The sequence below is a fragment of the Caloenas nicobarica genome, chromosome 2 (assembly GCF_036013445.1).
Source record: "Caloenas nicobarica isolate bCalNic1 chromosome 2, bCalNic1.hap1, whole genome shotgun sequence".
NCBI lineage: Eukaryota > Metazoa > Chordata > Aves > Columbiformes > Columbidae > Caloenas > Caloenas nicobarica.
Window position 1 is genome coordinate 18,343,469 of NC_088246.1, and position 25,125 is coordinate 18,368,593.

Here is a 25,125-nt window from a genome sequence, read left to right on the forward strand (position 1 = left end):
CTAGCATTTTCTATCTCAAACACTGTTAATTCTCACCTTCTACCTTCATTGTGTTGAATGCATTATGTATATGACTCAGTCTGCGACTGAGCACACTGGGTGTGAGGGAGGAGGGAATCGGGAGCTGAGCGACTAAATACTGAATTACCTGCTAGAATGATGCCACTGCTGCAAACAGAAGCTATTGTTCTTGAAAAATTACTTCCAAAATTATTTGGATAGTTAGAATTTTTTTTTTAAATCGTAGTTTCCCAATGACACCAGGAAATCTTAGCTGTTTAGATTGCATGGGAAAATGTACCCAGCTGTGGAAACAGAGGATGATTTGCCTTTGTCTCAGTTTATCCCCAGGAAACCAATTTTTTTCACCCTAGATTAATTCAGCATTATGCACCATTACCTCCAGATTACTCAAGCACAACCAGCACCAATAAACTATAATTAAATCCACTCTTTGTCACAGGCACATCAGACTAAACCGGCAAATTTGCATATAGATTACCTTGCTATTTGTCTTCTTTGAAAGATTTTTCAACATGGTGTGACAAAACCAGCTCCTGGACTGGTATGCGTGCACGCACGTGCACACACACATATACTATCTTGATGCACAAAAAACCTCATTATGTTCACAATATCTGCTGAGTGCAATGAACGCTGTCACTAGTACGATGAACAGATCCCTCCTCCACAGTGGAATCTTTTGGTTTTGAAGGGTCTTAGCTTTGGAATATGAAATAAACCACAAAAGATCTCATCCATTTCCACAGCATTCCCCATGTAATGTAGTAGGTGGTGAAAGAGAAGATCTGTGCATAAAAATTTGCATTTGTAAATGCAAAGGCGACTGTGAGGAACCAAACCACTCCAACTTGAACACTTGCTGTGTGCAGTGTGTGAAACTACTTTTTCTGTGAAGGAGAGATATTTTTGTTCTCCTGCCCTTCCTCTCCCAGAAGTGGCCAGCACTCTTTGCAGGGCAGTGCAGAGAGCCGTGCTGCTTCCCTCTCCCACCTCTGCCTGGAACAGAGGGACAGACCTCACCATGACAGACACAGGTTTGAGTGTGAGTGTTCTTTCACACTTGGCTGCCCTTCCCTTCCCTTCCCTTCAGCAGGTCTCTATTTAGAAAAAACTCACTTTACCTGATGTCAGTGAAGGGTGGGATCTTTAAATTTTTGTAAGCGTTACATTTAGGCTGAGTAGAAAATAGGAAGAATCTGCATGTTTACAAGAGTGGATGCCTCAAAAGTGGAGGCGCTATTTTTAATATGTTGAGGGTTCTTTGTGTTGTTTTTTGTTTTTTAAATTTGGGACTTTCTTTGGGAGAGGAAGGCTTGTTTAGCACTGGTATAGAGCAATTCAGTTTAAGAAGGTTATAGCTCAGCACAGATCAAATAGATACTGGGAAATAAAACAGTTTTTCAAGCTTTACAGTTGCCCCAAAGCCTACAGATTCCTGAAAGCCAACTCCATTGGAGCCTTTGTGCCAGGCTGCACTCTCATCCTCAGGTCCCAGCCACATTGGTTCTGGTTTGCTGCACAGGGACAGCTAAAGGCGACCCTGCTGTCTGACACTGACCAGCCAGCTTTGCTTTCTGGTTGGTCCCAGCTGGGTTTTCTGCTGCCTGAGAGGAGCTGATATGAGGAAACAGCTGCTTTGTTCAGTTACTGCAGTTGTCTCCTGAATCATCCTGAAAGAAAACTCCTGAGTAAGCTCAGCAAAGTGCTCTCTTTTGCTGGTAGACACTGTGATGTGATTTTGAACTGTTTCTGGCACGCCACCCTTTCCCCCCATTATCCCTCAGTGTCTTGATGGTTAACAAACAAGCAAAAAACTGCCCAGTTTTGATCTGAGCTACAGTATTTACAATGAGGTCCTGATGTAATGAAAATAAATGATGGAGCACCCACACCACATCATGCTTCTCTAGCTGAAAGAGATGCATCTTACAGGATGGATCTGCAGCCACGAATGTTTATATTTGAGCTAGTTTAAAATAGCCAGTCTAGGTGCAGCTCCAACATCACAGGCTGCAAAACCTACCTCAGCTTCTCGCTAAGTATCAAAGCAACCTGCCCATGATGTGCACGATCTTGTTGTTGCTACACTAACACCAGTACCCAAGCCAGCATCAGCTACGTAACCCAGGTATGACCACTGGAGCTGAAATCAAATGGCTAGATTAAAAAAGAAACAGGACAGAGGGAGCAGCTGGCTCCCAGTGATGGGATCGTTAGCTAGGCCAGGCACTAGCACCAAAGGCTCACTGTTTCTGCAAGCCCCTCACTTGACTGTAGCCCAAGAGAAGAAACGGCACAAAAAGCCCACATCCCATTTAGAGAGATAAAGGAGAAGCAACATTCAAAGAAACATCATGGAGACTTTGACGCAAAAGTCCATATAATTCAGAGCAGTGGCAGAGAAGCTGAGAAATGTCATAGTTCTAGCTAAAACCAAGCCACCGGGGTTGTGATTAACATCAGATATAGGGTTCCTCTTTCCCATAAGTTCTTGGTGATGCCTGGCAGATAGGCGTAAAAATGTCAGGAATGTTCTGCTTGTTCTTATAATATCTCTTGATGGCTCTTCCCTCCATAAAGACACACCATAAAGACAAACAAGTTTGGGGGGACGCAAAAATAAATATTTTTTTTCCCTGCTAATATGAGACAGGAACTTTGAAAGCAGGCATAAATGTTACTGGCTTTAGCCTAATTATTTGTTTAGAAGGCTCATCATTCAAATGGGGACTGGAGGAAAAGAAGGGATGCTTCATTCAAGCATGAGGCCATGTTCACCTCCAGATCAGCCCACCTCACTGGCCATTTGCTGCCATTTGAATGAACAAATGGCATTTCCCCTGTTCTTGAAGTAAGGATGCCAATTAGCTTAACCAGTCAGAAATAAATACAACACTTTTTCAACTCGATGCTCAAAGCTGTGAAATTATGACTGGTTCTGAATTCATCACAATTTTCCAGCTAGCACAGAAGCAAGATACTGCTGAAGCTGCTAAGTCCTTGCATTTCTCCTGCACCGTAAACTACAAGCTGGTCTCTTGCCTCTGAGCTGGGCATTTTCTTTTGTTACATTTGAAACACAGCAGAGCAAGTAACTTGGCTGATGACCACTCACTGTTTTGAGACAGCAGTTCCTAAGGGGGGCCTCTGAAAGCAACAATTCTTTTTAAAAAAACGTAGTGGTGTGCTGTTATTCAAAAATTTCGCAAGCGGCATTACAGCCTGCTGGAGCTAATAAGGGCTGCAGATTAACCTGTTTTCCAAAATGTGAAAAGCTCCTTTGGTTTACAGCCATTGTCAGTGAATAGCTAGCGTGGGCTATGCCTGCTGCTCTTTCAATTACTTTCTTCCATTTGCTTTAAAGACAGATAATCATCTCCTGCAGCCAACACAAACAAGTAGCTGGAAGAGAAGCTCTGCAGAGCTCACTGTCTCGAGACACATGCAGGGGAATGGAAGAGCTGTGAAGACACAGCAGTGCAGCTTTGGCTCTGGAGAAATTTCCATCTGGCTTGGACTCAGCTGGGCATCCAAATTCCTCCAAAATTACTAGGTTATCAGTATAATAAAGACAAATGTTTACCTGTTAAATCTACTGCCTTTTGCTCACTGCACCTGTCAGCAAAAGTACTGTCATTTCATCTCGAGAACTTTATCCTCAAAATATGGCACGATGAGAAATATCTCAAGGATGATGGTTTGTTTTCCTTTGACATCTCGAGACAAGTGTCTACCAGCAAGAGAGAGATTTTCTTCTAGGAGACTTCCATATAAAAACAGATAGGAACAAAACGTGACTAAGTGTAATAAATGGCTCTGTGTCCCTGTCCACACATTTTTGTCTCATCAAGCATCCAATCAGAGAGACCAGCATTTAACTTTACTCTTTCCTTCAGCCCACAGATCTCAAGATGTATTACTCAGCTCCAACCTCCAAAGGTAAGAGAAGGATATGACAGAACTCAGCCACATGCCTTCAAAAAGGTATCTACAGAATTCAAATTAATGTACAGAAATTATGGCAAATACGAAACTCTCCATTGCATCACCCTCAGAAAGCCACCCTAAGTGAGAGGCTTCTACTTTGAAACAACAGAAGATTTGAAGATATCAATACTTGGCCACCCTTCCTGACCAACTCCAGAGACTGCAAGACACAACTGTTAAAAGAAGCCAAGTATGAAACTGAGTCGGTCAGGAATCTACCGAATGCTGATTTGTGGCAATTAAAATGAAGAACAATCACTGTATCATAATCTATTCATGGCTAAGTAGCGTTGGTTGGATATAATGATCTTATCAATACAATGTTTGTTCTAGTATACTGCAACATATTTTGGAAGCACCAGAGCAAACAGTTTTGCTGAGTAGGTTTCATGCATTTATAAGTCTATTATACATAAAGCTTGCCCTAGTGAGCTTTTGCTCTTGTTCTTCACATTTCATGTTGAGACTACAGTGCTAACACCACGCATCCAATAAAGCACCTATTTTAGTAGAATGGTGACTTTTTTTGGTGTAAGTTCTTCCTTATAGCGTACCTCTTTTCACAAAATACGGCAATAAATCCAGAAAGGTTTCCTGATCATTGTGAACAGTTAAACACATTGCTACATACACATTAAAAAAATCATGCTTTTATTTTCATCTGAATATAATGTGAATAACTGTTATTAGTCAGATACTGTTTTGACCAGTCATCTGTTTAGAAAAACAATTTCCCCTTATTTTTTAAATCAACTCCACTTTTCCTTTTTTTTCATTTAGACGTTGTATTTTTCAGAAATAAAGCTTACCTGTTAATTTCAGAAGGCTCATCCGTTTTACAAAAAAGGATTTTTTTTGCAGAGCATTTTGCAGAAAACCATAGTATTAAAACTGCTCAGCTATGTTAATTAGATACATCTGCTTCAGAAAATAAGTCTGAGTCTATAGACCACTTCTGCTTGGCCGTGTGTAAATTAGACTACCCTGTTTCCCTGAAAATAAGACAAGGTCTTACACTAATTTTTGCTCCAAAAGGTGCTTACTTTTTTACATGTATAGCTGCCTGGATGCTATTTAAATTGACTTTTTTTAATGAACTGTAACTAGGGCTTATTTTTGGAGTAGGGCTTATATTTCAAGCATCCTCAAAAATCCTGAAACTGAATAAAAAAGTACTGTAAGTGTACAGTTACAGCCAGAAATGTGGTACTATAAGAGACCTCTAATATGAATGTTTCTTCTACTTTCTCTCTGAGATGGCAAGATACTGAGTTTTCTAATACTTCATTTGCACTGCAGGTCTTTAAACAGCAAAACAGCAACAAGATTATCTTCTGTCTTGTACACAGTAATCTCACTGTATTGGAAAATCTGTATTAATGACAAATAGCAAAAAAGGCCTGATTGATTACTGCAACCTCAGAGCTTCATTTCTGCTATCTGAACTACATGAAAAGCATGGGCTTCTTTCCCTTTCCTGAGAGGAATGCAGAATTCCCAGCCTATTTGCAGTGCTATTACCTGGAGAGGCAGCAATGAGATATTTAGTTCAACAGCAAGTACTGAGTTTCATGAGTGGGTGAACATCATCTTTTGCCCTCCTGCCACAAAGAGTTGTGCAATAAAATATGCCATCTGTCTATTCCTGCAAGATTTTGCATCTCAGTTCAACAAACCGCTGAACAGGTATGACTATGCTGCAAATAAAAAGTAGACATACATTTAGTATATAGTCCACAGTGCTCATCACGTCACCATTGGTGACTGCCAGTCTTCTCATCATACATCTGCCATGTGTGCCAGTTGCCAGACGTGCCCAGTCACTGGAAGCATATTCAGTCTTGTTTTGAAGAAAACTTTATAGATGCAGTGTAGACATATATAATAGGACTACCAGTCCTTAAAATTAAGGTTCTAAAGGTATATTGCTGATCAACAATGAAGCAAAGAAGAAAATAGACATGATTTTGAAGGAGGATGCTATCTCCTCAGGACCCTTGAAGTTTCAGCCTTAAACATGTTTACATATAAAAGAAACTGTGTATGGCATTTACAGAACTCTTCTTTTTGTACATTACCTTTAAGACAAAGCAATGATCTGTAGGTGCTTTGTACTTTGCTTTGTGTTGAGAACCGTAATAAACATTCATATTTTCAAACTGAATGAAGCATGCCAGATCCCGGGATGTCTAGAAATGAAAACCAAGCACATCATTGTTAGAACAAACTGAATTTTAATGTGAAACTCATTAATAGGACTTTTTTCAAGTGTATGACTGCCAAGGCATTTTAAACTGTTATGAAGTTGACTGAAGAAAGGTGATTTTTAAGTGTGTGCATTCTTAAACTAACAATTGGAAGAGGGTCAGTATATATTAGGAATAATATATAACAGAGTGCAGCATTTTGCTGCTCTTCTGGTTTTGCTGTGCTTTACTGCTTTGTGTGTAGACTCTGGCTTGTGGCTGCTAAGACCAAATAGAACACCATAATAAGAAATAACTTCAGTAAAATTGAAATAGGCCTTGCAAGCACACCCTGACAATTGTGAGTGCAGAAAGAAGGTTTGGGGTTCTAAATTGCTTCAGGAGCTTGATTTTCTTTGGTATATGTAACAAACATAAACTCTCATCAGGAAATAAGCACACATTGCATTGATTTTGCTTTGAATTTTCTCAAATTTCCTGGCATCGTTCTGTTTCTGTTTATCATAATATTTGCTTGTTCACAATATGTTGCTGAAGTAACAAGGTTTCTGTTGCTGGCACAATTCTCAGTGCAGAATTCTGCATACAACACATAACTTCTGCAATCGTGTGAATGGAAATGCAAAAATGGCTGTCTCACATGGTCACTGTTAGCTAAACTGAGAAATCAGGAAATTGTGAAAAAAATTCAAAAACCCCAAATCACGAACCCTCTCTATCCCTACGAATGGAGTTATATTTTTACATAAGATAGTTCTATGCTGTTCTCATTGTTACTGAAAATTTCATTATGACATGCTCTGGAGTTGGGTTTATTTACAAATTGAGTTTGCAAGTAAGATTTGTGGGCAGAGGAAACACTCCATATTGCTTCTCTCTCACCCCTGTCTCCCCTGAAGATGATGTCAGGGATTTTGTCATTGACTGTGTGGACCTAGGATTTTACAACACTGTAAATTCCTAAAGGTGCTCAAATCTGTGCAATACAATGAGTTATTCCTTTCCTTTATGAACCAGGTAATGGCAGTTAAGACCAATATGAATGCAGTTGTTATTTTCTTCCAAGTAAGGAACAAATTTTTATGCAAGGGACAAAGGCATTTGTTGGTAGTATTTCTGCAATGTTAACAAAGCAATACAATTAACAGAAACAAATTTTAAAATTGAATCTGCAACGCTCATTCTGTTGTTTTGTGACTCTGTCCATTAACAGCATGTTTTTGAATGGGATATAAGTGGAGTAATGATAAAGAAAGAAATTCAGACAGTTGCAGTGCTGACTGGTGCCTGGTTTGTTAACAACAACAAAAAACCACACCAAAAAACAAAAAGCACCAAGGCATGTGTGTAAAATTATCTGAATGTGTCTCTGTATTTGCACATTTGCAATGTGTTTTACAGCCAACATGAAGTGCCAAAGGTACACCAGACTTCTTTGCCTTTTTATAACAAGTGAAAACATGATTACGTGATGAATTTCAAAACAGCTGCAGCAGCTGAAGATATTCTTGCCCACCAGCTGTTAGTTTCTGTACCTCAATGAAAGATCATTCTACCCACAACTGAATGACTGCAGTAAGGTACACGTGTGCTCTTCGTACCGCCCTGCGGGATGAACTCTCACAATTTAAGGGCTTTGGCTGAAGAGCTCTACTGAATTCTGCTGCAGTGCTTTAAGATGTTCAGCAGCCTCACTTCACCCTGCTCACCTACCAGAGATTCTCCACAAAAGACATGTACCTGAGCCTCAGCTGTTCCAACACAGACCCCAGAAATCACCATTAAACACAGATTTGAGCTAAGAGACTTGACTTCCTCTGGAGTGGCTGAGGCATGGACATAGGCAGCAGCACAGCATTCCCTTACAAGCTATCATTTTTTTTTCCCTTTATAATTTAGTCGGGAAATAGCAGAACACACAGTTAAGTTTCACAGCACAAATCATAACAATAAAGCTCTATCAGCAGCACCAGAATTTTTAAATATGAAGCATCAACAGAGCTGTACGTGGCAACAGAATACAAAAAAGTGCTTTTCACAATATAAAAAAACCCCAAACCACCAGTCCCAGAAGCCACCATTCTACCTCATCACTGTGGAAATAAGAAGCCAGCTGTGTGCAACATGTCCAGGACTATTTTGCTTCTCCAGTGCTGGCAACTCAGACTCTTTAAATATTTTTCAATACTAAATGTCAGTGTGTTTGATTTGGTCAGGTAGATGCTCTGCCTCACTTGTTTCTACAGAACGGGCAGTCTTAAAAAGCCCTAAAAGGCACAACACATTCTCTAGGTAAAGATCACTGTATGAAAAAATGTATAGTATTTCTGCATGCCAGTTACTGGCACAGAAAGTCAGCACCAAACAAAATAAAATTCCACCTTTTTTGTGATATTAGTTTACTTGAGAACTTTTAAAATATTCTTCCACAGCAAACCCATATAACAGTGAAGCATTTTGGCAGCATGACACTAGCTGAATGGCGCTATGCTATTTTTCTTTCCCCTACTGGCTTCCGGAGGACCACTATTTCATTAATGCTTTTATCTATCCATAGAAATCAAAAGGAGAGAAACGTGACAGGATTCAGTGACTCCATCCGAATATTTGCACAAGTGGTGTAGTCAAAGTTAAACAAAAAAACCCCAACCCTCTCAGATGCACCAGACAGTGCTCTTAAAATGTCACCTTGGGAGTTCTTCACTTTCACCTCTATGAATTGCTTTATTGCTAAAGGGATTATTTGGCTTCCTGACCTTGCTTTTTCCTTTGGGTACATAATAAATTCCAGAAGCTCGTAGAAGAAAATAACGTCTCTTCCAGGACTTTTTTCCGTCTTCTTTTAAATAAAGGGCCCCTTCAAGCTCTGGCACAATGACAGATGCCCCACAGAAGCTTTCCTGTGCAACAAGAATAATAATACACAAAATAAATCGATTTAAGCACAACCATATTAATAAATAGGAGAAAAAATGCTCCCTTGAAAAACAAAGACATTTCTTGTGACAGTGAACATATGAACATGGGGAATGCAGTTACTAGAGAGATGAACACCTTAGACAGGCAAAGGAAACTTTTCCAAGCTAATGTGGTAACTCAACTGTGCAAGTTGGGTGCTCGCACTGGAAAAGGCAGCTTGCAAAACCGGCATCCTCTAAAAGGTCAGGCAAAAACCTACAAAAGGTTTTAACTGCTCATAGATGTGCTCAGAAGAAGCAATAAAACAGAATGATTGGTACTGCTGCTGTTGGTTTTCCTCTATTTCTGTATTTATAGGTTCTACAGAGAAACACTTCTGTAGAGAAAATCTCTAGAGACTGCTTAGAGTTCTAAAAACAGCTACAGAAAAAAGACCCCCTCAATCTCTGCTTTCACTTTGAAATACATGCTAGCATTTCCTGCACTGTTTAAACAAATTATTATACTTCATAGTTTGCCTGAAGGACCTACCGTTGGGTAATTTTTAATGCCAACACGTCTCACTTAATGTTTTCATTTAGAATTTACCAGGACTTCTGCTGCTTGACATCTGGTACCTTCATGAGATCACTCATTTTGAAATGGGAATCCTCAGTCACCTGAGAACAGCATTTCCTTTGTGAACTTTCACCAAAGTCAAAATGCTTGCCAAGCGAACTGTGATAATCTTCTCTTTCACACAGCTCTGGATTTTTCTCTCTCCGACATACGACTGAAGAACAACTTCAGCAGAAAAGTCAAGAGGCTAAGCAATCTTTCCAGAAAAGTGCAAAGGTTCATTTTCTGTTGTAGTACAGCTAATAATTTGAGGTAGTGAGAAGTAAATCTACTTCTAACCCAAAAGGTGATTGTTTGCTACTGATCAACCCTTCTAGCAACCTAAAGTTAGAAGGGCTGGCCTAAGGGTGTGGCACAACTGTTTCTTTTATTCATATTTGTATAACACTGCCTTTATTGTTATCATGGCATCACTCCTTCATAGAAACACTAAGTAAAAACATTTCATGGCATTGGGGTCTGTAACAACAAAATAATTCTCCATGATTTAATTTCTCTGATAGGGGGTACAATCTGCATTTTTAATGGTGAGCAGCAGATGCATAGGAAAATCCACATATTAAACCGCAGACACAAAGACACCGACCATCACAGAACTTCCTGTTGTTACACATTTGCCCACAGAGAACTAAACACAGTTGTTACAGAGGAGATGCAGATGGTGGCAGAGTTCTGGTGACATCTGCATCAACAACCTAGAAAGCTGGCTTACCTCCAGTAAAGCCTCTTTGATTTTATCATTCATTTCTTTGCTTTCATTCTTCCCTTTGTTTGCCAGGTAGAAATTCTGATTAAGACACAAAAGAAGTTGATGTTCATTATGAAGACAGCAATGCAAGTAACTAGATCACTACGAGCCCATTCAATAGTTACTCAGTCTTTCAATATTGAGTACTCAAGCCAGCAGACGCACGAGGCAGATGCTTATGGACTCTTAGAGAAAACTTTAATCACGGCTTCCTTCTTATGAGTTTTAATTCTTTATTTTGAATATAATTCCAAAGCAATACAAAATTAATTTTGCCTATGTATATACAGCCTCTCAAAATTTTAAAAACACTGGCTTATATTTTTGGCTGTTTTTCTGGATCAATGGGTTTGATTTTGTCATTCAGATTTTCACCACTTTCTATACTATTGCAGGCAGTAGAGAACATAACATTTTATTGCATGCTGATGTATGATGAATACAATGCAGTATCAAAAGGCTAGAAAGCATTTTTCCTAGCAACCCAATTTGGTAATTTGCACGCTTCATATCTAGCACTCTGAATATAACTCAGCTCTTAGTTTTTATTAAAAGTGCTTATGTGCCAAAGCCGTTATCCAAAGTTAGTACTTTCAAGCCCCTGCTTACACTTTGCAAAGTATTTTTATGCAATGAACAAGGTATTCAAAAATCTCGAAGAAATCAGAAGAAATTATCATCATGAGGTCTTGGCACATGTGCTCCAGCCTACTGAAACAAAAGCCTACATTTTGAAATGACCCTCCGCTTCTGTGGCAGAGGGCTGGGAAGCTGCAGCCACCTTCAGAGGACCCAGTGCCGGTCTGCCCCTGCAAACAAGGCAGCACAGTGCCTCATGCACACAGTTACCGCTCAAAACAAATTCACCCACTGTTAAACCAATTTTGTATCCATCTGCATTGTACAGATGGACAAAAGGACAGCACTTGGGCATATGTGCAAATTCAGGCAGTGGGATGGTAGCTCTGGAGCATGCTAGGGCTCGTGTAGCACAGCGCGCACAGCGGGCAGAGCGTGCAGCAAGCAGAGCCCGGCTGCTGCAGACGGCGAGGCAGCTGGGTGTGAAGGAAGCAGCCAGATCAAGGAGCTGGACCATGCATCTAGTAGTGTTTGAATTCATGGGCTTGAGGCCAGAATGACAACACACTCAAAGTTCTTGTGTTTTATCACTTTCTAAACAAAAGTACACGTAGAAGAAGAGCTTGGGTTTGGAAAATACCTGATGCATGGGACAGTCTTACTGATTTCCCTGGAATTAGTCAAAAAGCTAAGTCTGCAGAACAAAGGGCATAAAACACACACCACTGTCTAGGAAATAGACAAAATTGTAGAAACCTGACAAATTTTGAAAGCTATCCATTTAAAAATTACTCCTAATTCTGTAATTCTTCAGCACTTCTGTAGGAAGAAAACTAAGAGTTCATCTGACTTTTCATCTCTCTCCATTTTTTCATGTCTCAAGACTATGAGAATGTGGCAACGAATTTACGTGCCTAGAACTGCACAAGGGCTAAACTGCAACATGAACATAAACATTACCAAAAGACAAATGAGAATTGTGTAAATGAAGGAACATGCTATTGCTATGGTGTAAGAAAGAAACAAACAGCAAATCTGCCCTGCCAGCATACCTTGTTTACAGCAAGGAGGTTTATCTTAAGTGAAACCCGCTCTTCCACACAACCACATCGTCTTTTTCAAGCCACGCTGTGAACAGTTGTCTGCCAGAACACAAGCCTCATAGCAGACGGTTTTTGGAGGGGCACCAGGAGAGGAAGGGGAAGAGGTGTGGATGATCTCAAAAACAGTTCTTTAAAAACTGCTTTCTTGAAAGTTCACATTAAGTCAGAGAGGGGACATCAGACACAAAGCCACCTGCAATTTGGCCTATGCTGATGCCACGTCTGTGGTATGAACACCAGCAAACTTGAACATTCAATACATCAGACAGTTATGCTAGAAAACACAGCAGTGTTCTTCTCTAGGATATGCAGCAGCACATAGCTGGCTCCAGCTGGCCCAGGCAGTCCCTGGGCACATTTTTAGTCCCTGGATGAAGGTAAGCAAACACTAAGGATCACAGGCCCATGGCTACATCTGAAGATAGTATTCATAGCAGGAAAAAACCAAACCAGATCGAAACAAAACCTGCTTGGAAGTGTATTCTCAGTAGAAGCCATGTAGCGATGCCTACCTATGCAGTCCAAAACTGTAGGTCTGAGGGACAATGCTCCGTTCATCCCACTGGAAAAAAAGCTACTGTTGTGAGCAGCTGCAGCCAAGTCCCCTGTCCATGTGCAACAGCTCTTCTTGACAGGGACAACTATCACAGCACTGCTGGCTTGATGTTGGCCTACCCACTATTGCATTGATGAAGGTATGAAGAGAAACCTCAGAGGGCACTGTTGGGCTGGGCTGGGCCTTCAGTCTCTGGGATGGATTTGCAAAGTAGAGGGGACAAGCAAGCTGTAAGCCCTCTTCTTCTACAGATCTTTATAAAAACATAGTATAACCCCTAAAATACACAAAGAAGATTTCTCACTCAAGGCAAGTACACCTTATCACTGTCTCAACAAGGCTTGGCTCATCAGCTTTTCTACCAGTTGGGAGAGCATTCATCTGGCTCAGTCGGCCTTCAGTGCACTGACAATAAGAAAACAAAGCTCCTCTGATTACAACTGATTCCCATTCTGGCATCTGGCATTAATTTAGCAGAAACACAGACCACCCTGTACTGACATATTCAATGGTAAAGAGAGAAAGGTGGTAATGATATCCATGCTGGATCTCCAAAACCGCAGCTTTTTCATTAGGGAAACAGGACTGTCACTCAAGCCAACGTTACACAGATGTACACTGTCATCTTTCACCTGTCAACACACATTTCATTTATTACTGATTACCTCCTTTATGTCTCTGCCATGAAATCTGGAAGTACATGGTCCTTATTATTTGTCGGTGGCTAAAAACCTGGGGAGCAGACTGTACACTGTACTCGTTTTATCATTGTGTGGTCTCCTATTTTTGATCAGAAGCATTCATCCTACAGGAGGCAAACCACATGTGTCCACCAGAGGTCATTCCAAGTCCAGTAGTCAAAGGTCATGATAAAAGGCAAGCTCTTTCCTGTCTGAGGACACCACTGGGAAACGCGTGTTTGGTTTGGGATGTCAGGCCATTAATGGGACAAGATGTGGCTACAGGGCAGATCTCTGCATAGGTGTACAGATCTGAGAATTAACTATTTGCTACATTCAAAAGACAATGTCTTTCTCTTGATAGAGAGCTGAGCTTACTTAACAGGATGGATTCATCCCCTCGGGCTGATAACATAAGAAAGCAAATATAAAGGGTTATTTGAACAAACAAAACAAAATACGCTGCCAGATTTTGTCACTGGGTTTGCTTTGTTCGCATTGTTTGGGTTATTTGCTGCAGAGATGAGCAGTTGAGTGTTTTTCCTGCATTATTCCCTGTGCCTACACACCCCAGACGAGCTGAGACTGACACAAAGGCAGTTCTCTCCCATGTCATTCTGCCTGACTCAGACTAATGCAGATCTACATTGGCAGTTTTGACATGTAATGCTAGGTAGGTATGACATCTTCAAGAGACACTACACCAGCATTTCCTCCTGTCCTTTGCAGGACTTTGGCAAAATTAGCTGATGACCCATCTGCAGCTTTGCATTAGCAGGGAATTCTATATGCACAAAAGGAAACCCTGTAAAGATTTTATAACCAGCTTAAGACAATTTTGTGGTTTGTACTGTAAAGTAGCACTGCTCTATGCATACAACCTTTCCACTTAGAGATACACCCATCTCCTTTTGTGTGGAAAGGCAGGTAAAAAAATTAAGGCTGTATCCCTCTCCACTGTATAACCCTCAAACAGTGGAAGACAGAAGGTGTTTTCCACAGTTTCAAAGAACATCTCTGGTGGCACGTAAGCAAACCAAACTTGGATCATGGTGGAAACAGTAGCTTTAACCACCACACTGCCAAGCTCTCTGATCAGTGTTCCATGTCTCTATATTCATAAAAAAGAATTTCCTAAATGAAACAGCACCTCTCTCATACCTTTCATCTTTTTTCATACACAGCCCCACCCAAGCTGGAATGCAGCAGCTACTTGCCAGTACATAGCAAAAAAACAGGTGTTCAAGGCAGCATCATCCCTCTACCTCCCCTTCCGCTAAGGTTATATTTTTCCTTTCAAGCTATTGGAACTGTTTTTCCAGAAGATGTGGAAGGTCTGCAACAGCACAGATGAGATGGTGCAACAAACAAGGCAGCTGCTCTGTACTCATGACTGTCTTCTCTGTGCAATGAGCTGCCTGTTTACGCTCATCCAAAATGCACTCGCAATGAGGCAAGAACTGGCTGGCTCACATCCCATGTCAGCCCATTGCAACTGTGTCCAGACTGCACCACAGTTTGTGCAGAAAAAATAAAGAACATAGTCATATCTGCAACCTAGATCGTGATGTGTCCCCTAAAAAAATGCACATTAAAAATATTAGAAGATACCTATAATTGCTCTGAAGATGACAAATGTAAATAAATAATTGAAGCTAAAGGCAAAGCTCTTCTGAAGCCTTAAAAACCGATTTTCAACTCTGTTTACTTGATTTTATAATGTTTGAAGAACCCACTACATGTGATTTTTCATGCCCTGAGGATGACGGTCTTCATCATCAAAGAGGTGGGAACATGGAACAAATGAAAGATGTACATAAGCTAGGATGCAGTTAACAGCAAAGCACTTAATAGGCTGATTATAAGTCACATGCAAAATGGTTCAACAGTGTGAAGACTATTTTTGCATTACAGTCCCAATGCAGAAAAAGAAAAAATATTATTTAAGGAGTATCTTCAACCCCAAAGTGTATCATGGTCTAAGATACACTAATAGAGAAATAAATTAAGATTACTAAACAGTGGGAGTACAGTGAAAACCACTTCCCTTTTCTCACTTCCGTTTCTTTCCACATTTGCCAGCACACTCAATAATCAGGTTCCCTGCCACCCTTCTATGACTCCTTCACTGGGTAACAGTGGAGACAAAAGAAAAATCTTGATTTATAAAGGTGGCCAAAATGGTGAAAACCAAAAGTATCACCTGGTGGATACCAGCCCAGTTTCACTGACTTCAAAATAAATATTGAAGCGTGAAACTCACTATAGCTGTCCTGTTACGAAATACATTACAAATTCTTACCCACCCATCTCACACTACTTAGTACTCTTGCTTTTCGGAAGAAATAAAATGTCAATTCAGTGTATGGGTTCTCCATTGGAGGGTCTAGGTCTTGCTTACATATAAGGGAGAAGAAGCATAAAGTACTCACTGAACAGATTTTCATTTATTTTCAAAAGTACTGTCCAGAAATAACAAAAAACCCCCAAACAAACCACCACACTCTGCATCCACATGTGCGTGCTGTCACCTGCACTGTTTGAATTTATCGTGTCTTCTTGTATCAGAAAAAGAGAAACACAGGAAATCAAAATACATGTAAGCAAAAAACAAATACAGTGTTCTAAGAGAGTGACTAGCATTTAGAGTCAGGAGTTTTGATTCTGCTGCTCCTTATAAATAACCTTGTTTAAATGAAGAAAAAGCATTTCTTACATTCTTTTTGTTGTTGTTTTTTGTTTTGGTTTGGGTTTTTTTGTTGTTTTGGTTTGGTTTGGTTTTTGTTCTTTCTTTTTAAGTCTTTTCAGCTGAGAATTATTCTTTGAGCTTTTTGAAAAGAGGTGCTGAGACCCAACAAACTTTCCTTTCAAGAGTCAGGCACAGTATCACTCAACTGCATGACAAAGCAACACCTTTCCTATGTTTTAAAGGTTTTGTTTATTTGCACACAAACCAATATGTATTTTTGTTTCACTCTTTAGTCAAACTTGTGATGCTCCATCTCTGCAGATGAGTCACTGATGCCATTCATGGAATGCTCTTTTACTGTGAGTTCCCTGCAGGGTAAATTATATCATGGTGAAGAAAGGGCAAAAGTGTACCTGTCTTTGTGAAGACAGGGAGACCTGAGGATTTTGCAAATGCTTTTTTCCAAAATGTGTTCCAAATACTTTAAGAAATTGTTTTCAGAAACAAAGCTGCAGAAAAATATTAGAGGACTACACGACAAGAATGACAATCTTCAAAAAAAGCCACTGGCATTAGCTAAGCAGCATGTTGCTAGCGCATAGAGCAGAAATCCTGCATTTTGAAATGTCAGTTCCTCCTTAGAAAATGAAACATGTTTAATTAATTGTTGTTTAATCTATACCAGGTATGTAACTAGTTCACAGAAAGGAACAATGAATACTGGCACAGGTCATAGACCTTCTCCAGAAGTCTACTTGTTTTAGCAATGCATATGGATATCTTCATAACTATTTTTTAAAAGCATGTCATTGTGTCAAATCATTGTAATGAAAATATAGTGTCACTAATTTGTCTAACAATAAGCTGTAGGCACCTGGCCACCTTTCGAATTTGCCTCCTTTTTTCCAGAAAAATATCTGCAAATTACAAAACTCTGAAATCTCCACAGGCAGCCCCTAACAGAATGAGCACTAAATAAGAACATGGAATTCAACTGCTGCTGCATTACTACTGACCATGTCAAAAAAACCCAAACATTCTGCAATTTCTTTACTCACAAAATGAGTTTACAAAGCAACTTTGACTGAGTTAGGAGGAGGCCAAATATACTTAGAATACAGTATGAGAGCACTGGATTTCAGTTTCCCATGGGTTACACCATAATTTCCGTAAGCAGTTAGTTAGGTAATCATACACCCTGCCCCCCACCAACTCAGCATTTCCGCTCAGTTTACCTTTTCAGGGACTCACTCCAGATCATGTATTTTACCATGTTTCGTTATCTAGTGTGAGCTTTCTCTGTACAATACTGGTTATTTTCTGCCAAAAAGACAAACTGCTGATATGACTGTACTATTCTGCCTGTCTCACAATGTTTGCATTTACTCAGCCCAACAGATGGTTACACTTTATTACTGGCAAAATATTTCAATAGTGTGATAGCCACAGCTGATCCAGTTTCCTTAGGCTGTTCATTTCAGAGCTTATCACAAAAAGGCTCAAGGACTGCAGACATGCCCAGATCAAGCTCACCATGTCCTGAGATGAGAGGACAAAGCTACACTCTAATTCTGGGTTTGGTTTAGGTCATGTTTATTTCTAAAGTTCATTGCACTCAAAATGCCCAGAATCTTCAAAGTTTTACTTCCTGTGGGACGTTCCCAGACTTGCCCTAAGCCACTCGCCCAAATAACACCATTAGTGTCCAAATCAAACGTACAATTGAACCTCTGCTGCTGAGTATATTTATGTGCATTAGAAACTATGACATCTTGAGCCATCATGTACGTTTTACTTCCAAACTTGACTTTGCTGTTTCATATTAAAAATCAACATCAATCCATGTACACTGCAGGGTAAGTTTTCTTTCCCTGACTGTGGATACTTTTTATGTCAATGAAGGAAACTTCCTCTTTGCAAGTTTTATTTGAAACACTGGCTCATTCTAAAAAAAAGAAAAAGAAGTTCCTAATGAGCAGCTTGGTGAGATTGGCTGCCAAATTATATATTTGACTCATTTTTTCAGCAATGCTGAATTGCTCATTTTTCTCTTATTGCCTTCAGGAGTAAACCACATGCTCAGTAAGCTAACAGACCACTGGTAAGGGGAAAAGATCTAGTACCCCAGAATCCATCAAATGTACATGCTAGGGTACAGTTTTGACCACATATCACAAGAAATAAATCATTTGTGTATATATCTATCCTGAATAATTTGACGCAATTCAGCTCACAGACCCTCTTTTTACAAAGTTAGTGCACGCGAGTTACTGTTCACCTAATTCTTCTCCTCAGTCTAAATGAAATCCAGATAAACTCTCTGTAGTACTCAGCACACTCTTTATCGAGTTTCACATACAACTGGCAAAAACTAGACCTTCAAGGAAATGTTGATTTTCATCAGTAGGACTGGAGAAACTGCAGTAATGACCCAGGCCAGGTTCTTATCGCTGTGCCGTCTCACCCCATTGCTGAGAGCTGTGCCTAAGCAACAGCTTCTACCAGTGGAGAACTACATGCTTCATTTTTTACCACTGCAGATGGGACTTTAAAATAGTATCAGAAAAGAACAGAAAGCACTAATTTTAAAATCCTTGCGTTCAACATTCTGTTTTTCTTTTGTTGCAATTTCGCTTTCTTTAATTCTGAACTGACACATCTGAAAGCAAATTAATAATGCAACAGGCAGCATACAGACTAAATGACATAATTTTAGACTCTGACCCAAATACCATGTTAGCTTACCTGGGGATTTTTAAATAAAGCATATTTTTCACTTTTTTCCAAAAACAGAATCTTATTCTCAGTGTCACGAGTCCAGTCTGATAACACTTCAACAACATTTTCATGGTCTTCAAAAAACCTTTCTGGAGAGACAGAAAAGGTAATGTAAGATACTCAAAGTCTCCCCTCTCCTGAGGCTGCAGAAATTCTTGTGTAAGAATGTAATCATTATCTGATGTTTGCTCAGAATTTGAAAGCCCAGCACTCTTTTCCACTCCACAGAAGGGAGCAAAACCACACGAAAACAGTGTCATGTGGAAGGGCAAATCACCTACAGAGGATGCCTCATGTGGCTCTGGCATGATCCTGGATTCCTCCTGCATCTCTGTGCTGTTGCCCAAAGTCTGCGAAGGATGGAAACGGTGACCCCCTTGAAGTAGATGGTTACACCCATGTCTCTCAACGGCTTTCTGCTTTTGTTTCATTTTGGTTTTTTAAGGTTTTCAGTATGATGGGGAGGGGAGGGGGTAATATATTCACTTTGGCTACTGAATTGAAAAAAAAAAAACCCAACACAGTAAAAGCTTCCTTCCTTGCCTTTTTACTTATTGGAACAAATGAAAAATTGCTTTTTGTCAGCAGGAAGAATTCTATGCACTGAAAAGAAAATGTTTTGTTTCAAGCAACTGTATTTAAAAACAGAAATAGCAAAACAGAGGAAATAGGAAGACAGAACTGATGTGAAGATATACTGTTTCACCCAGCATCTCTGTAGTTAAAAATCTCACCAGAGATGTGGGAGACCTAGTGTCACTTCCCTCCCTTCCTGAGCTGCTCTGAACCCAGATCCTCCACCCAGGAAAGCCACAGGGTACACTGAGGTTAGGCAAGTCTGATCTCTTCTTCTGCGGTTTCACTTGTATAAAGTAGCTGAACACTCACATAAACCCCCTTTGGAAGGAAAAGGAATTGAGCATAACTTGACAGGCAATTTTGGAAGGACCCAAACTGCATTTTTCTACAAATTCAGTATTGGGCAGGGAATTCATCCAGCTCCAATCTTCAGTATGCAGTAACTTTTAACAACACAAGCAACATAATGCTTTTCATTTAGCAACTGATACTTCTGCAAGACACTATATAAAATCCAAATCACAGTTTGAAGGGTAAACAGCATCTTATAGTCCAGCACAGCTGTAAAAGAATTGTCAGGTTGTAGCACTAGCTATTTAACCTTCATTTTTGCCACATACACTTTTGTTTGTTCATTTCTAGTACCAGGCTTTTCTTGTATAAAAGGTATGATCTTACCATCCTCAGGAGAGTCTTTTTATAATTATTGTTACCAAAAAAAGGCCAAGTTTCAATGCCTATTATAAGACAATACTCTTTACTGCAAAATACATGCTGGTATGTACAGACCAGTGTTATATCACCATCTCACTACTCAGATTATTTGTGATATTTAACATGCAATTAATCTAAAACTGTAGTTTATTTCACTTGTAATGATTGTCTTTCAAAATAACAGTATGTATAAGATACTCTGTCAAGGATCTTCTGATAAAAAAACTGGCTTGGACTTTCAGTTCAGCCTGAAATATTTGCTACTCAGATTTACTTCTAAAAGTAAATTAATTTTATTCTCTTGAATACTAACATGGAAAAGCAGGCAGAAAGCCTATCTCCTAAGCATGCTGATAGTAACAGAGCTATCTGGAACTGACAAGAAGTATACTGACAAGAATAAAGAATAGTTCACATTGTTTCAATTTGAACAAAATTAACTGCATGTTGCTGTGCACTGGAAGCAGAAGAAAGAATATGTATCATTCCATCCATATTGAAATTCCCTTCTGCAAACAAAAAGGCTCCATTCCCGGTTGATTTGGACCGGGTGACAGAGCTCTGCATCAGTTCATAGACTTCTTTTTCTACTGAACCAACTACCGATTTACCTCATTTCCTACTCTTCTTCTGTCCTGACTTTTAAAATAGTTCTTATTCATTATGAGAGTAATTCCTTACCATACCAATACCCTAACCCAAAGCAACTGGCATTAGCTGGAGCTAAAGTAACACAAGTAATTTTTATTTACAAAAAAAGGCCTAACCATTAACCCCAATGTTTGTAGCATACAATCTCCCTGATGTCTTCAGTTTTAATTGTGTGATAGAGAATTAAAAATGTCTATCCAGACTATAAGGAAGCACAAGTACATTATTTTTAATGATTATGGAGATTCAGAAAACCATCTGTTCATATGCTGTTATCCTAGCACTCTGAAATGTTTGTCCAAGTCACACTGGACCAGAGGGAGCAACTTTCCAAGACAAGAAAACACTAGAATTATTCAAATGACACTTGTGACATTTCTAGGGTCTAATGACATTTCAAGTTTTTCCTTAGCTAAGATAAGCGGGTACAAAAGCATGCAGCAACGTTGCTTCGTGTATCACCTTAATGAAGTAGAAAGAACAGACTGGCAGTTAACATCTCTGCCATTCTTACAAGCAGATGAGTATCTCCTTGCTCATGAGCAGTCAGGCTTTTTCCAGCTATTTTTACATGCCTTTGTTTTAGTTTAGCAGGATTATTATTCCTGGGGCTCTTTTAAAGTGCGATATTGATACTTAACTTTCTTTATGCACTTTTACATCTATGCTGGGAGTCTGTAAGCTGCAAATTCTGAAGGCTGTTTGACAATTTCCCGTTTCCCTAGGTCAAATGTGACTCTGAAAGAAAGTTATGGAAATTTTCCTTTTCCTTTTGATGTGAATACCTTTGCAGTTTGGACAACATCAAGATTCTGAAACAACTCACAGTTAGAAAACCCTCCATTCTTAATCAGGCCTTGAAGCCTTTTTGAAACGGAACTCGTGAAGCTGCACCAAACGATACGTAAGTTTAGCACAGCTGTTTTCTAGGGACCTGGAAGCCAGGTTAGTTACATCCTAAATCATCAGGTACCACCAGCAGAGCTGCAGCCCTGTCAGAGAGCAACATCCTGTTCACAACTACACTTTAGAAAATGACTATCAGAAGTGAAAAGCATTAGAAATGACTGAAACACTTCTCAGACAGTCCTGTTTAACTACAATATCTGTTTGGTCAGTGTGTAACAACCTGCTGACAGCACTTCAGCACTGCATCCTCTCTTCAAAGAGCAGAGTTGAGTACTGGTGTGTCTGGGTCTGTCAGTGCCTTGACAAGCATAGTGACATTCACACAGCCCCTTCGCTTTGTGTAAAACAGAATAATGGAAATGGTGGTGGGCAAGGAGCCTTCCACAGCTCACAGCACAGATAAATGGAAGACTCAGTTCTACAGCAAGAACAGCCCAAGTACATTCCTGCAGCATCCCTCAGCTTAGGGACTGCGATGTTGGACATACGGACCAGCGGACACATGGGCAGAAGAAATGTTTTTAATTATCTTTTCAAGATCACCAATAGATATAGTGTGTCCTATGCTATTTGCTATATGCTCTTTCATGCCACTTACCAATTTGCAGCTCTGGGTACATTTCATACAGACACCAGTTCACGTTGCAGTCGCAATGAGTTTTCTCAAAGAGATTGTCTAAAACATCCCGTGTCACCTGACGCTCATCCACCATCAGTGACTTCGTGCTGTTATCGTACATGTGCACCTTGACAACAAGCTGAGTACAGAGTCACAGAAGAGTCAGTTAATTTCAGAAGCAAGTGAAAGGCTAGTCTGAATCTGCTAACACAGATAAGAAAGATTAAGGCTGAAGGTTATTACTGATTCAAAGGCACCCTGTCCCACAGTGAGCTGAGGGAATGAAACAGCTTGGAAGCTTTCACATTACATTGCCACCAAAATAAAGACCTTTTCTCAAAAAAGGAAATTTAACCTTGTTCTGTGCATGACTTCAGAAAAGGTGAAATTGCTGTGGAGAAAAAACAGAAGTTAATCTCTTCTCTAAATCTACTAGATGTTCAATTAAGGAAAATACTTGATAGGGAAACCAAGTACAAAAGGACAGAGTGTCCTTAATGCAAGCTGAAAATATGGGAGGTTTATTTTTAAATGAGAAAATGGAGAATCTTGCCATGGCAATAGACTAACCTGAAGTCAGATTGTACAGAGATAGGCTGTAGTCCAACACCCATCAATAAGCAAACAGATGAGTTACTTAAATTGACCAAATTAAACTGAGATACTCATTATTTCTTCATATTGCAAAGTACTTCTTAAATGAGAAACTGTGCGCTTTTTCAGAGAGAAATAATGCAAGAAAATGCCGAAGTACGTAAAATGTGATAAAGAACTGCAAATACATTATAAGGAAAGTATTTAAAATGCTCCATTAGTACTGAAAACAGAAGAAAAATTGTCTACAGGATCTGTACATTGAAACTGGAACTAAATTGGTGAGCTGGGAGGACTTCTCCATAGAATCTTGTTTAAATAGCCCCTGATTTTAAAACATGTGCATAAGAAGCTTTGGCCCAATAAAGACAATCGCTGTTGAAGTTGACGTAGAAGCAGAGAGTGATTATTCCCAAGAGAAAATCTACACTATCTCTGAAAAGTAAAAGCAAATGTAACAAAAAACATGAACTTGCTTTGATTCCAACCCTCGTAAGTATCTTCCCCTCTAAAATAAGCAACTGAGCCATAGTGCGGATTACAGAGAAAAAGAAATGTTGTACATGCATAATCTACAACATGTCCAGGGAAAAAAAGGGTATTTTTGTCTGGTTATAGTGGACTGCTCAGAAACACGGATGCAGCTTCCATCCTCACAGAATCACAGAATGGTTGAGTTTGGAAGGCGCCTCTGGAGGCCACCTGGTTCAACCCCCTGCTCAAGCAGGGCCACCTAGAGCCCATTGTCCAGGACCTTGTCCAGATGACTTTTGAGTATCTCCAAGGAGGGAGACTCCACAATGTCCCTGGGCAACCTGTGCCAGTGCTCAGTCACCCTCACAGTGAAAAAGTGTTTCCTGATGTTCAGAGGGAACCTCCCGTGTTTCAGTTTGTGCCCATGGCCTCTGGTCCTGTCACTGGGCACCACTGAATAGAGCCTGGCTCCATCTACTTTGCACTGCCCTTTCACGTATTTCTATAGATTGACAAGATCCCCCCAGAGTCTTTTCTTCTCTAAACTGTGCAGTCCCAGCTGTCTCAGCCTTTCCTCACAGGAGAGATGCTCCAGTTCCTTACTTATATTCATGGACCTTCATTCATTGGGATAGAACTTTCTTGAGCTTGAAGGAGGTGCTCCTTGAATATTAGCCAGCTTTCTTTGGCCCCTCTTCCCTCCAGGGCCTTATCCCATGGGACTCTTCCAAGCAGATCTTTCAAGAAGCCAAAGCCTGCTCTCCTGATGTCCAGGGCTGTGAGCTTGCTTTTCACCATCCTCCCTGGCTTCTGCCCTCTGCTTTCCATAGAAGAGAGAAGACTAGTATTCTTGACAATTATTTAGTCAATTTAGAATTCAAGAGTGACATAGTAATTTCATTATAGTGACACAGCCATAAGAAGATTATGCCTTACTTCTGCCCTATGGTTCCAAACATTCAGGGTGGAAAAAAGAAAGTGAAAAAAGTCTTCAAAATAAATGTTTCCTCCCAAAGAAGAATTGCTAACATTGCAAGAAAAAGAGGGTGACCAGTGAGCAGTCATAAGTTTAGTTATAGAGCTTTCCAAAGACAACACAGGCGAAATCCTCCCAACACATTCTCTCACAAGTAGCATTTGTACATAAATGTAAAGTGTTCCATGGGAACAATCTCAAGTCTGAACACCCCCAAATTTATTGGAAATTTCAATTCTTCTTGGAAGCCCTGCAGGTTCTGATCTCCAGCACTTCCCATCTCCTGTTTGAGCAAGCCTGAAAGGTCATGACTGTTTTTTCTTTGCATCCATTTTTCAGAGTTACTGAACATCTGCAGCTTCTGTTGAGTTGGGCCAGAACACTGGCTTAGGATGAGCGGGCATAATGACATGACACAATGCAGCACTGAGCAGACACTGCCTGGAAGCTTTCTAATTTGTTGGTCTAAAATAATTCCTATTACCCTTGTATATTACTACACTGCTGTGAAAGGATTTAGCAAGAAGACCCTCATTAATTTAATTGGGATTAGCTAAATCCACATCCACTGCAGAAGAAAAGTTTAATACTCTGGAGTCAGCGCAGCATAAGTAAGCAACATTTTAATGTACATTCCACTTTCTCTAAAGCAATCTATCAGAACACTGAACTTTGCCCTAACATTGCAAAAAAAGTCCTCTTAAAAAGAAGTCCCTCAGAG

The 25,125-nt window shown here is 39.9% G+C and overlaps 1 protein-coding gene across 1 annotated transcript in view; it reads right to left on the bottom strand.

The window, feature by feature from the left end:
• The window catches only part of APBB1IP (amyloid beta precursor protein binding family B member 1 interacting protein), a 65,349-nt gene that overhangs the window by 15,579 nt on the left and 24,645 nt on the right, over nt 1–25,125 (bottom strand). The window contains exons 6-10 of the mRNA XM_065627780.1: nt 22,340–22,499; nt 18,856–18,977; nt 10,468–10,542; nt 8,975–9,118; nt 6,090–6,200 (exon numbers count right to left, since the gene is read on the bottom strand). Coding sequence (XP_065483852.1) covers nt 6,090–6,200; nt 8,975–9,118; nt 10,468–10,542; nt 18,856–18,977; nt 22,340–22,499 — 612 coding nt within the window. The remainder of the gene's footprint in view (nt 1–6,089; nt 6,201–8,974; nt 9,119–10,467; nt 10,543–18,855; nt 18,978–22,339; nt 22,500–25,125) is intronic.